At 33.3% G+C, this 14,786-nt stretch overlaps 1 protein-coding gene across 4 annotated transcripts in view; it reads left to right on the top strand.

Moving 5' to 3' along the window:
- Positions 1–14,786, top strand: part of LOC115879807 (protein polybromo-1) — a 37,464-nt gene that overhangs the window by 9,795 nt on the left and 12,883 nt on the right. For all 4 annotated transcript variants that reach the window (XM_030896806.1, XM_030896808.1, XM_030896810.1 and 1 more), the window contains 10 exons: positions 192–345; positions 410–487; positions 549–826; positions 2,756–2,989; positions 3,044–3,248; positions 4,779–5,010; positions 5,075–5,307; positions 5,567–5,733; positions 5,818–5,990; positions 6,046–6,218. In XM_030896806.1, the coding sequence (XP_030752666.1) occupies positions 192–345; positions 410–487; positions 549–826; positions 2,756–2,989; positions 3,044–3,248; positions 4,779–5,010; positions 5,075–5,307; positions 5,567–5,733; positions 5,818–5,990; positions 6,046–6,218 (1,927 nt within the window). The remainder of the gene's footprint in view (positions 1–191; positions 346–409; positions 488–548; positions 827–2,755; positions 2,990–3,043; positions 3,249–4,778; positions 5,011–5,074; positions 5,308–5,566; positions 5,734–5,817; positions 5,991–6,045; positions 6,219–14,786) is intronic.

Here is a 14,786-nt window from a genome sequence, read left to right as displayed (position 1 = left end):
TATCTCAGAAAACACATTTATATCTACTGCCTAGGGATTTTTTGTTGAAGCTGTGGTTACCAACGTGAAATGTCAAAATGCGGAACAGTTTTGTAAGAAGCGCGCTATGATAAAGTACATATTTGTTTTAATAAATTAAATGATTAATAATGTACATCTTGTGTTGAAGTAAAGTAATTTTCTTCTTTCAGTTATAAGCCAAGGAAGGTATTAACACCTTTAGAAAAAGCGTTAAAACATTTATATGAAGCAGTAAGGGACTACAAAGATGCTAAAGGGGAAAGACAATTGTGTCAGATTTTTATGAAATTACCTTCTCGAATGGAATACCCCGATTATTATGAAGTAAGCGATCATTACTTGGAATATTAATTGTAATGTTTTTTATAAATATTTCCTTTTCTTTCAGGTCATAAGACATCCTATAGATATGGAAAGAATAGCGCATAAAATGAAAAATAATTATTATGAGAGCGTAGACGATCTTGTAAGTAAATTAAAGATTTTGCTTGCAGGATATTGTTTTTAAGAAATTTTTACTTTTTTAGGCTGCTGATCTCAGTTTAATGTTGGACAACGCTTGCAAGTTCAACGAGCCCGATTCTCAAATTTACAAGGACGCTCTTGTCCTACAACAAATCCTTTCGAAGAAGCGCCTACAGCTCAAGGACCAAGCCGATGACGAGCCGCCAGACGTAGCGGAATCTGTACAAGATATTTTGCTCACTTTGTTTACTACAGTGTATAACCATCAAGACGACGAGGGCAGATGTTACAGCGATTCGATGACAGAACTACCTGAGCATGATGAAGTTGAGGGAAGAAAGTACGTTAATAATATAACTTTACCTCACACTAGTAGAATACAGTAGCATAGTAACATTAAAAAAATGATCCAACTCTCAAATTTTGGTATAGTTTGTCCAACGAGTGAGGGAAGATTTTAACAAATAATGACATCCTGTTGACTGCCATTCATATATCCTTTATGTTGGCCAAACTTTTTAACATCAAAAACACTATTTTTTTTTCTAGTCTATTACAGACGCCCAGCACCATAAATTTCAACGCAAACTCCATGAATTTACTCTTGTTGGGCATGACAGTGACATTTGTTTGACATTTTAATTTTGAATAATTAAAAAACTATAGTTCATATCAAATAAACTTTTAGTCACGTTGTTAAGCTTGACCGGTACAGCCTTGCCCACTGTTACATATTTTCTTTTAATCAAAATATTTTAGGAAACAAAAATAAATTAATTATAAATATACCGGGTGCGTCTCAAAAGTGGCTCACCCATATAACTTTGGTATGTTAGAATATGACATGAATTGGGATTGATTGACGTATTCAATTGATTTCTGTCACTTCCGGTTTCACTGGATATGACTACAACTTTTGATTTTTAAATGACACCCTCAGTATTTTTTTATTTTATTTGATAGAAAATGACACTCTGAATCGAATGACATATCATATGTCAACTTTGACATTTTCGCATATGGTTTATTTGCAATTGTAACATGGGGTTCATAACGACAATTTGACTCGAAATACCAAGTGTGTGGTATCAAATTATTCGTTAAAAATGCTTTTTCAAAATATGCTAATTAGCCACCCTCGTTCCATTTGAACAAATTGAGATTTGATTAAAAATACGATTTGGGCATCTTTTAACTGGCCAGGGCAAGACACTAAAAATATTAGACGATCAAATCTATTTTTCCAAGGCTCCTTGATTAAAAATTAGTGTTTTTAACACAGTCATGGCACTCTAGATTGAAATTTAAAATACAATTTGTTTTTGAGCGAATATGTCAAAAGTTGACATATGATATGTCATTCGATTCAGAGTGTCATTTCAATCGAATAAAGTAAAAAAATACCGAGCCATTTAAAAATCAAAAGTTGTAGTTATTTCCGGTGAAGTGACAGAAATCAATTGAATATATCAATCAATCCCAATTTATGTCATATACTAACGTACCAAATCTCGTTTTTTTATCTGAAAAAAATTTAGGGGTGAGCCACTTTTGAGACGCACCCGGTATAAACAGTTATTATTTACATCAACAAAACTCACCTCCTTAACAGCACTTAAGGGACATAAAGGGCCATTATTACCTCTTTCCCATTCAAAATATTCTAATAAAGTTGCAATGAGTTTTTTACGGCTATTAAGCTGTCTTGTACACTTCGCACTAAAAGAGGTTCTAAAAAGAGCAATGTTCGACGGCAAGGTCTGCTAGTAAAAAAAATTAAGCTTAAAGTATCACAACATAATTCATTTAAACCAAAAACTCGTAATACAAAACTATTGTGTCAAAACGAATGACAATGGCAGGAAATAAATAAATAAATGTGGCAACTTGACATTTTTTACAGCAGAGCTACCTCTTGAATCCCCAGCGCGAAATTTAAATTCCAGTTAGTCAGTATGACGCCGAATATATCCATGGTTGGCAACAATGACTTTAAAAATCGCGCCCTCGATTACGTAACTAAAAGTTTAATTGGTATCGAATATAAATTGTTTTCATCATTTTTGTGTCGTCTGTCAAATTCATTATTTCTCTCGTTGGGCAGATCTTTGAATGTCAATATAAAGGATTGTGTATAAATCATGAAGAGAGCTTATTAATATTTAATACATGCTGATCTCTGTTGGAATGATGCAAAAGAAATATTTCCGTCCAATATCTTAAAATGAACCTTTTTCTGTGTGTTACATGTTTCTAAATTATATTTTAGGGTACGAGCCTTATCTTTAGATCTGATCAAGAGAAGACTAGACAAGAACCTTTACAAGCGGTTGGATACCTTTCAGTCCGATTTTTTCGCTTGTTTAGAACGAGCCAGGAAGCTTTCGAGAACCGATTCTCAAATCTTTGAGGATTCGGTCGAATTACAGATGTTTTTCATTAATCTAAGGGACGACTTGTGTAAACACGGGGAGCTATTACAATCGCCGGCTTTAAACTACAGGTAAAACTTAAAAAATACTATTTTATTGATGCATTTATAACATTTTGATTGTAGTGCTTTAGATGCCAGACACGCCATTGAGAAATTACGCCATCAGAAGTCTTTGCAAGAGACGATCGAAGAGGAAACGGAAACGCGTAGTTCTGATGACTCGATTATTAAGGATGCTGGAAGTAACGGGTCTACAGAAGAAACGATGACGTGTAATCAAAAAACGTTCCAAGTCGGTGAATTTGTATATATGGATTCTAAAGAAAAGGTATTTGAATCCTTTATTTTACTTTAAAAATTGATATTTGTTCAGTTTTTTTTTAAATAAGTTCTAACTAAAAATAATATCAATGTTTACATATAAATTCAAGAACGTTGGTAGAGAAAGTTATTATTACGATTCTGTTTGGTCATTTTATTAATTTCCATCATTATCTCAATAATATCCATTACTCTGTGTTAAGGCTCCCCTGAAAAAAAATGGCAACATTGATCCGGCTCGAAGGACCAATGTTTTGGATATTGATTCAATCACTCTTTGTGGACTGGATCTATTTATTTTCACTTTATTCATGGAAATACAGGAGAATCGTCTACATGCTACAACAACATGTCACACTCACACTGTTGTCAATTTTTATTTTTGTTTGGAGAGCCTTAACACTCTGGTGGGTTTAAAAAGCAAATATGGACATAGATAAATACTTTTATGTAAATTGTTTTTTTAGTTACATTAAGCTTCATTCAGAATCTTGCAATTAGCGTAATAAGTTAGTGGTTTCAATTAGCATTGAAGTTTGTTCCTTTAATTTTAATGTAAGCATTCAGAACGTCAAAATTAGTGGTAGATATTTTCAATTAGTAGAAAAGTTATCAAACTTTTAACTTTTCCACTAATTATACTTCAAAATTTGCAAGAAATGTCATTTTGGCCTTTGAAACTAACTAATATACTGATACTATTAATTTTAATTAACTACTGATATTCTATTAATTTTAATTGTGTTTTTTAAACATGATCGTAAACTAAAAAGTAAGCTTCATTCAGAACCTTGCAATTACTGGAATAAATTAGTAGTTTCAATTACACTCTATACTGTTTAGTTTACGTAGTAAGAGCATAGATTATGCAGATTATAAACTTATCGTCAAAAGCATTGTTTTTTGTGTTTCCAATTTTCGGAGTCGCGCACTAGTTAAGTTACTAGTTTGCGCACGTAGCACGCCCACTTATGGCCTCTAAAATTGCGCACAGCGCCTGACCGGCCCAGTTATTGCACTGTTTAAACGCGAGTTTATTTTTGCGCACAGGAAATTTTACTCGTTTGCGCATCATCATAAAAAACAATTTTCGCACCACGAATTAGGGACAAGATTTTTATCTGTTTATATATAGTATACCTAATCTGTGGTGTAAAGAGTCAGTATTCATAGAGAAAGCCTAATATTTAGATTATAAACCAATAAACTTTTGATGTCTAACCAAATTTTGTCTTGACGAATGATAATCAAAGGACAAAATGACATTGGTCGCAAATCTTGAAGTATAATTAGTGGAAAAGTTAAAAGTTTGTTAACTTTTTCCACTAATTAAAAATTCCTACCACTAATTTTAATTTTATGAATGCTTACATTCAAATTACAGGAACAAACTTCTACGCTAATTAAAACCACTAATTTATTCTACTAATTTGGAGGTTCTGAATGAAGATGTGTAAAGTGTAATTGAAACCACTAATTTATTCCACTAATTGCGAGGATCTAAATGAAACTTTACCCTTCAATTTTTCATTTTTAGAATTGTGAACCTCATATACTGAAAATCGAGCGACTGTATGAGAAAAACGGACAGCAAATGCTCTACGGAAATCACTATTTGAGACCTGACGAAACCTATCACGCTCATACCAGAAGATTCTTAGAAAAGGAAGTTTTTAAATCTGATCGACACAGTCACGTGCCGTTGGAAGAAATCAAAGAAAGATGCGTTGTAATTTCCGTAAAACAATATTTTAGTATGAAACCTATAGGTAATATTTCTATTTTAAATATTCATGTACCGTGGTTAATTCTTTTATTTTATTTATTTTCCAGGATATGATGAGAAAGACGTGTTCGTTTTGGAGTCTAGGTACAGTTCGCGGCACAGAGCTTTTAAGAAAATCAAGATTTTTCCCGAAATATCCTCAAGTATTAAACTGGAACCTAGAGAAGTGTCTTTGGAACCGAAACGAGTAATGTCCGTTTTCAGAGAGAGGTTAGAAAAACACAAAGATGAGCTGGCGGAGCTTCAAGATTTGGAAAAAATGATCGATGACGATAGACCAGTGAGTAATGTGTTTTTGAATCTTTCATTTTTATTAATTTTACAATGCGATCTTTAATCCTTTAAAACGGCTTAAAAAACTAACTGTTGAGATCTATAAGGTCCTACAATGTCAACCAACGACGTATATTTGTAAGTTGCTTGTTAATTTATTTTAATTAATAACAAATATTGCCTTGATTCAATTATTTCTTCTATTTTTTTATGTATTTATGACGCAGTGGTGATAACTGTTTATTTCTTTTTTTCTGTATTTCCAGAATGTGGTTGCCTTTACATCAATGGAAATTGAAGATGGAAATACTTTTTATGAGCAATATAATACAATTTGTTCTGGCGTAGTCAAAACTGGCGATTTTGTATATGTGGTTGTGGATGGAGGAAGACAAGTAATAGCTCAAATAGATAGCATTTGGGAGACACAAGAGTATGTATATTTGCTTTAAAACTAAAAACATAATGTTCTAAACCTGTATTTATTCACATTTTGTAAATTTGTTGTTGTTTGCAGTGGAAAATGCTACTTCCGAGGTCCCTGGTTCATCTTTCCTTCAGAAGTCCCCAACGCAACAAATAAATTGTATTATCGAAACGAAATTCTTCTTTCGACAGAAGAAGATGTGAATCCTATCGTCAGTATTATAGGGAGGTGTGTCGTCTTAGACTATAATGACTACGTGGCCTGTAAGTTTACTTTTTTCCGTTTAAACATTTTTTAAATCTGTTCTTGTTGTTTTAGTCCGTCCAACAGAAATTCCCGAAACAGACGTGTACATTTGCACGTCTGTCTACGACGAAATCAACAGGCAAATGAAAAAGCTCCCGCCAGAAGGATTGAAGAAGTATTTTCATTTACCTGAAGTAGTCGAAGACGAGCTCTATTATTTTACGAAGCTGTTGAACCCTCCAAAGGTAAGTGAAAAATATATTTAATATTTTGCTTCAAAACAAGAACTAAAAGGTATCAGCTTTAACTAACCTATTTGAGTAAAGTACGTAAATTTATATTTTTTACGCTGTTATATGATTTAAGGGTGTAAGGACTGCAGTACAATGTAGTAAAATACTGTATATAGATCTCAGCAGTATAATTATTTATCCTCCCCGATATTGATGTGTATTGTAGAATTTTTTTTTAAATGCTGTGTCTAAGCGTACATTAACGTGTACTATATAATATTTAGATACACGGGAAAACGTCATCACAGTTTGAGTTATGACAAAAGTAAAATGCATGCACTGGCTTAGCGGTGTCCAAGAACGCTTTGTTTTTCGATCCTTGGCTGTTACATCTCAGATTGTCACTTTCTCTTGTCTATGTTTATCACATAAAACGAAATTTTTTCGTCGTAAACGTAAGTTTTTTATACCTACTGATCACCATCGTTATGGAAAAAAGATCGTGCTTCTTTGTTTAATGCAAACGAATAGAAAATGACGAGCATCGTATTAGTAATTACAGCTGCCAATAAATACTTGACTAAGTCTCAAAATGGTATAGGCTTGGTGCATTTCAGTTGATTGCAAAAAATTCCGACCGCAGCGCTGTATACGACAGAAATCAGAAATTTTCGCTATGTATTTCGCGCCGTCCAAGTTACAGTTCATGTTGATCGCATTAAAATAATATTGAAATCGTGGCTTTGTCATAATATTTAAGTGTTTTAGTTTTTTGCTAGTGCAGTTATTGAAACTATAAAACACTCAGGTACAAGTTTTTTGGGATGTAACGCTGTTTTGGGTAGTAAAAAATAACTGAAAAAGAACCCCAACTAGGCGTCAGGTGGTGTTGTGACAATTTCAAATGTCAATAAAGTTGCTGAAAAAATGTTAACGCGTAAAGGAGAGCGTTATAAGGGCGTTGTTGGGTGCAATAACACGCAATAACTCAACTTTCCTGGATATTCAACTCTCCCGAAACAACATTTATAGCTTCATAGTTTCTCATACCGATATTATCAAAAGCAAAAAATGGATTCAAGCAGTTCGACGAAACAAGTGAGTAAACAAAGTGCTCGTTACATAATCAGAAAATTAAACAGACATATACTATGAGAGTGTTACGTTTTTCGTCGGTTCCGTGTGGATAGAAAGTCACAATTTATTTAAACACTATTTATTTAACACTAATTAACAAAAACAATAACGATAAAAGACTTATAGAACTATTTACAAACGATTTATAACTAAGGATTTATTTTGAATTTTAGCGCGTCAACTACACTGGTATATTTATAACTGCCCTCTCTAGGCCACAGCCGCCGGCTTTTATACCTACAGCAAAAGAAATCTAGAATAGTCAATAGATCGTTAGGCGCATAGAGAAGGTTTTCGAATGTTCTCGTATGTACTAGTCCATTCCAGTGGGACTCGATTCTTCTCGAACGAATGAATCATTACGGTGTCTATTCTTTAATGCGATGTTAAGGTCATCTGAGGGCGGAACTTTTAGTTAGGTTAGGTCGAGTCCACACGGGTCCGCAACAAGAGGATAAAATATAATTTGCAATATTAATGGTATACTTTCTTTAATCAACTAGTGATTAAAGGTTTTATGAACATCTTCTAAAATTATAATTATGTACCTTTTCGTTATGGCCGACATAACTCTACTAGCAAAACCAGTGCGTAAAACTATGCTCGCTACCATAGTTGAACTCATCTAAAAAGTTTTTTAGCTAGAATAATAAATTATAATACTAGATATAAGTTAGACCTTCTGAAGATATCAAAATATTTATTTGTTATTTTTAGACTTTTCACAAATTATACTTCCCAACACTTTTAGAATAAATTTTTCGTATACTCTCTATTTAAATCCGTGTATTTGTATATATCAGTTGTTTACGATATTCTCCGATGGTGGCAGCACCGGCGGAGAACGCACCAAGCCTATTGTTTAGAACTTAATTAGTAGAATGCAATGACTAAAGAATATAATAATAATAATAATAATAATAATATGTCTTTATTTTAATAATCCTCGGCGAATTTCAGTAAATAACTGCTTAGTTAACCGAGTACCATTACAGTATAACCTAACAAATAATATCAATATCCACTACCTTATCTTAAATTAATATATCAAATGTATAAATATAATAACAAAAAAAAATAATGAAAATACAAAAAATAAAAAAATATAAAGCATTAACAAAACTATTAGTGTAACACATAGAGCACACATAGAGAACAATTAATACTTATATGTAAGTACATTATGCAATAACATAAGGCAACAGGCATGTATTGGTGTTGATGAAGAGAGAGCCAAGGAGAGGCATAGTTGGCTGGTTTCAAAAAGAATACTCAACTCACATTATGGAATAATAAATCTCTGAACCCCGATCTAAATGAACCGAGGGACTTAGCTATTAAAGCACTTGGCAGGGAATTATATAACGAGACCGCAGAATACGTAAATCGTCGATATAAAGAGGTCTTATATTGAGGTAGATATAACTGATTAATATTTCGAGTGTCTCTGCTATGAACAGTTTGGCGCAGTTTTAATTTAGATTTTAAATATAATGGTGTCTGTAATTTAATTAGTTTGTGTACAAAGGTAGCCAAATGCAGTCTACGGCGTTCATACATATTAAGCCACTTCAATTCTTTAAAAGCCAAGGTGAGATATGCTCCCCTCTATCCAGAGAACAAATAAAACGTACACATGAATTTTGAATCTTCTGTATTCTGGAAGAGGAGTGCACGTCAAGACAAGGTCCATAGACAATGTCAGCATAGTTGGCATGGCTAAGAACCAAACTGTCACATAGACTACGTTTCAATGCTTGACTCATAATATTTTTATTCCTATACAATCCCCTCAATGCTGTATAACTTTTCTGCACAATCGAATTGACATGATTTCGAAATTCAAACCCAAATTCTTGACAGTTTTTAATGGATGGATTATTTCGTTATTCAGTTTTGCTTTATTCCCTTTGCTAAGGGATTATCTGTTAAACTGAATAACGAAATAATCCATCCAAATAATCCATCCCTATAAGGTCATGTAACGCCCATATACGGGCTGCAGCAGAATTTGTGTCATTAGACGCCATTTTTTTGATGGTAACGAATGATTCATCAGCTGGTCATCAGCGACAATTTTAGCGATTTTTAATAGTTTGTGTATAGTAAACTTTGTATACATTTTATTACAATGGCGATTAGTTGTTCAGCTTTCAAGTGTAAAAGCCGCAGCGATAAGAAAGAGCCAGGAGTTACGTTTCATATGTAAATAAACAGTCCGCTCCACCTTTTTAGCCTTTTCTTAGTTTTCTTATTGAATTCGATAATTATTTTTCTGATATTATATGTACTTGATGTGTGCTATACGTTGATACTAGTTTTGTATCTTGTTAACATTTTAATACGTTTTTTTCGTAATTATTTATTAAACCATAGGCGTAGTCAAAACAATTATCAAAAAATATAACCAAACAGCTAGGTTAAGAAAAATATGTGTCACGGCACTGTTTGGTGACATGGTCACAATTTGCTCTCGGGTGTTATTTGTCCGTGAATTTTTTAGTCATTGGTAGAATGAGTAATCTAACCTTAATTTTCTTTAACGTGTCCGTTTCAATATTTAGGTACTTTGAACTTGGTACACATAAAACTCAATGTTATAAATTGTAATGACATTTTTTGTGCACCTAACTTTTTTTGTTTAGTACACTTTAACGTGCACCTGGACACAGCGTTTCTTAAAATCTGAATAATCAATAAACGTCGGTTTATTTTGTATGATACCCTACTATTTCCTTTTAACCGGTCAAATAGAATAGATTATAACAGGACTAACTGCATACTTTACCACTGAATTAGACAATTTAAAAATGAATATTTATTTTTTGAAAATGTTATTGGGTCTAAAATCCAGTCTTTTACCTGTAAATAAATTTCTTAACGCCCAAAAAAACACTTAAAGCCAAACATTGCATATGGGGTATCGAAACGTTTAGAGTTACAAATTTTTAGTGTTAAATTATAAAGATTTTTTATCACGCTACATTAGGGTTTCTATACGTCCAGATTTACCTGGACATGTCCAGATTTTTAAAGCTTCCGGGAGCGGTCCGGCACCGATTTGGAAAAGCGTCCGGGAAACCTGACCGCAAAAACAATTTAACTTTGTAAAATATTTTACAGTTACAGTTGAATTAATTTCTCAGTTACTTTGTTGAATATTTGTGTCTCTACGATGTTAAGCCGCGTCCAAGCTACTCGAACAAAATGTTCGCGAACATATATAATTAAACAGATACTAAGTGAAAATTGTGAGATAGGTAGATTTGTAAATAATAAAGCCAACAAGTACAGCTAGCCTAGGCCTATTAAGGAGCGCGGAGCGCCGAACGGCTAGCTTGTACGCCAGAGCGTGCGTCTGCCTATGCTAGAGCGCGTGCGTTCTTTTTCCGACGGGTGTCGGTAAATCAAAAGGAGCAAACGGCGTGCATTTTGGCCTGACATTGTACCGGACACTTAGAAGGGTCTCATTTAATTTCGGGCGTCCATCTGTGATTTTTATTTTTTACCGAGTATTCGACAATGGGAGACGCAGTTATTGACTGGGATCGTGAAAACATTTACAACTAATTTGTTTACACAAAAAAAAGATTTTATAATTTTAAATTTATTGTGGGTCGAGTGTGTTAAAAGCTGTAGCCAGACTTCGTCCATATAATTTCATTTTTGTTAATAATGACCTTTATGATTATTTTTACTAAAAACCGGAATTATTATGGGATTCTGAAATTAAAAATTACTACTTAATAGGAAGTTTGACATCGGAAATGAAATTTTACCATTACATTTTTAGATATAAATATACCGGGTGTTTCTGAAAAGTGGTCCACTTCTATAACTTTTTTAATTTTTTAGATAAAAAACGAGATTTGGTATGTTAATATAGGACATAAATCAGGATTGATCGACGTTTTCATTTATTTTCGGTCACTACCTATTTCTCCGGAAATGACAACAACTTTTGATTTAAATGGTACCCTCGGTATTTTTTTACCATATATGATAGAAAATGACATTCTAAATAGAATGATATATTATACAGGGTTGTTCACCACATACGACACGGAATATTGTAGCTAAACGATTAGATTTTTACAAATTGTAAGTTTTGGTTTCGTTGAAGGACTATTAGAGCTACAATTTAAAAATATTTTTACAAAATACAGAGTGTCCCAAATAAATAAAAAAAATCAAAGTTGTATTTTTTTAAATGGAACACCCTGTATATTATTACATTTTTAGTTTCTGCGATTGAAATAAAGATAAATTTGATTAAAGTTTATTCAAATAACCCAAAATTTACAATTTGTAAAAATCTAATCGTTTAGCTACAAAACTCCGTGTCGTTTGTGGTGAACAACCCTGTATATCAACTTTTGACATTTTTAATTTAAAAATTGAGTTATCATTAAAAATACGATTTGGGCATCTTTTAAGCGGTCATGAAAGGATACGAAAAAAAATTACACTATCAAATATATGTTTCCAAAGTTCTTTGATTACAAATTAATAGTTTTAACTGAGTCTTGGCACTCTAGACTGAAATTTAAAATGCTATTTTTATTTAATTGGAATTGTCTAAAATTGACGTATGGTATGTCATTCTATTCAGAATTTCATTTTCTATCAAATAAAGTAAAAAAGTACTTAGGATACAATCTAAAAATACAAAGTTGTAGTCATTTCCGGTGAAGCAGGAAGCGACCGAAGGTAATTGAATAGGCCAATCAATCCCGATTTATGTCATATACTAACAAACCAAATTTCGTTGTATTATCTGAAAAAATAAAAAAGTAAAAAAGTGAGCCCCTTTTGAGAAACACCTGGTAGAATCGGCTGAAAATGAATACAGGTCTTAAAAATACACTATAACGAGTAATCTACCCCTGTGACCCTCCGCCTGCTAAATATTGATTCTTCAACGACAAAAGTTCTTAAACTGTTTACTGGTTAATTTATTTAATAAAATGCTTGCACTCGAAATCCGGGCACTCGAAAAAACAGCGACTACCTAAACGCATCTATAGAGCAAACTGGTTGTCACATTCTTCCCCGCACCTCAGTCCTCGGGACCGATGCGATGGGCTGTGCCGTCGTTTACGACCTGCTGCTACGAGTATATAGTGTGAATTATATATGTTCGCGAACGTTTTGTTTGAGTAGCTTGGACGCGGCTTTACAGCTCTATTTAACCGACACATGTTCGAAAATACCCATTTCTATACTTTGACGCCCAAATTTGTCGCGTTTGGTGCACTCCTGGAAAGCGAATGTTTTTTGGTTAATATTTGTTGATTCCGGGGCTATGATTTGCGTACTATAAAAGTTCATAAATAAATATATAGTTTCTTTTTTGGACGTCCGGATTTTGTCCGGATTCCTGAGTTCACTTGTCCGGAATTTTGAAAAGTCTTTATGGAAACCCTACGCTGCATGCGTAACATTTAAGTTATAACTAGCAAAAATACTTTGAGAGTTTCGATTTTTGCCTCTTAGAAAATTCTGCATCACTGTGCGTAGTCGTCACTGTGGAGATGCCCAAATTTTGCTTGGCGCTACGGTCGGTGTGCCAGCAACATTACGAATTAATGGACTAATTGGTTGCGCATCTTCTTTTTTCCTTCAACCATCATTTAAATATTTTTTATCGTTCTTTAATATCTTCCTTCTTCTCGTCTCTTGCACATACTCAGCACGTAGGGGACCTTTATCCACTATTAGATCACATGAGTGTTAATCTCTGTATGGCGGACTATGGACACTGCGTCCGGTATTCTGTACCAGTTTCTAATATTGTGGAGCCATGCTTCTTTAACACACGCATAAAAAGAAGTTTTACTTAGTGACGGCTAGTAACATGTAAAAGTAGTACTGCAGAGCGTTAAGTCTCAACAAGAAGGTCTCAACAATAAAAATTAAAGAAATAAAAACTGCGCTTATTGTTGTCTACCTAACAAAATAAATTTAAAATGTACTTATCAATTTTAACGAAAACTTTACTGCTCGCTTCATCGCTTCCCTCAAATGCGATGGAGGTTTTGTTGAATCTACCACCACTACATATCTTCATACAAGACGAAGCCAGATCCTTCATGTACAGGTTAATTCACGCTCAGCTGCACATAAGGCAGAAACTAATGAAACAGGTAGAAGCCAAATTATTAGGAATACCGCTAGATGTAGTAGCTGCAGGTACAGCGCTAACAACAAATTTAACATAATTATACCATGATGGTAGGACTGGATAAACGGTATACCCATTGGAGCTGAGGCAACTTGGTGTACAGAGGGCTCAAAAACGTCGGAAGGCGTAAGAGCTGGAATAGTAGAAGCGAAACAAGGAATATATTTCCTCGTAAGTCTATTTAAGGATGCCACAATTTTCCAGGCGATAATAACGGCAAGTCATTATAGTGTAGGAGGAATAATAAAGCAGCAAACAACGCACCGTTCAGTGGCTTTCACAGACAGCCAAGCAGCGCTAAAGGTGTTTTGTTAGGTATCGGAGCACGAAGGTCACAAGTCACAAGTAGGGTTTTCGGAACAGGAGCAGTTTTTCGGGACCGGTAATTTCGGTACCGCGCCTCTTAGAAACCGGGATTTCCCGTTTTTTTTCGGGAACTGACTATTTTTTGTTCAATGGTGGTGCAGTTCATCAATCAGAAAGCAAGGGATAGTTTTCAGAGTAAAATGGATAACAAATTAAGATTTTTAATGAAAATGATATCAAATTATTCAGTAATTAGTCATGAAAAAATTAACATAAACACAAACATGAACACAAGTAAAGAAAAAAGTATAGGTAACTTAAATTTCACATCAAACAACATAAACCAACTTAACTGAATTTGAGACAAAAGCCTAAAATATTAAATTAAAAATGCCAAATATCTATTAAAACATAACATAATAAATATTATAGGAATTTCAAAAGAGAAAAAAAGCAAGAACAATATGAAATAGCATCATTACTTATTTAGAAGTGTTTGATTTCGACCACTAGAAAGTATTAAAGGACTTTTTCACGTAACAAAAAAATATTTTTTTTTAATTATTGTTACCGAGGTCCGGTTCTGTGATGACCAAAAAGATCTGAACCCTAATTGGTAGTATTAATTAGAGTTTCCAGAACCGTACTAAAATATTTTCGTTCAACGATTGTGGAATTCGTCAGTTAACAAGCAAGGGATGGTTCTGAAAAGTAAAAGCGATAAAAAATTGAGTTTCAAATGAAAATATTATCAGATTGTTAACATTTTCAATTAAAGATACAAATGCCTATAAAAACATAACACAAAAAATTTAACTAATACATTCAGCAATATTATACCCTATTATACTAAATAATAAAATTAACATATTTAAACATTTAAAATAACATATTTAAACTTCATTCACTAATAAACATTATAGAAATTTCACTCAAAATAAAGTATCAAAAGT

Source organism: Sitophilus oryzae, unplaced genomic scaffold, assembly GCF_002938485.1.
Source record: "Sitophilus oryzae breed Bouriz unplaced genomic scaffold, Soryzae_2.0 scaffold_1586_pilon_pilon, whole genome shotgun sequence".
Taxonomy (NCBI): Eukaryota; Metazoa; Arthropoda; class Insecta; order Coleoptera; family Curculionidae; genus Sitophilus; species Sitophilus oryzae.
The sequence above is the reverse complement of the archived record's forward strand: the minus strand, read 5'-3'. Positions and strand labels throughout refer to the sequence as shown.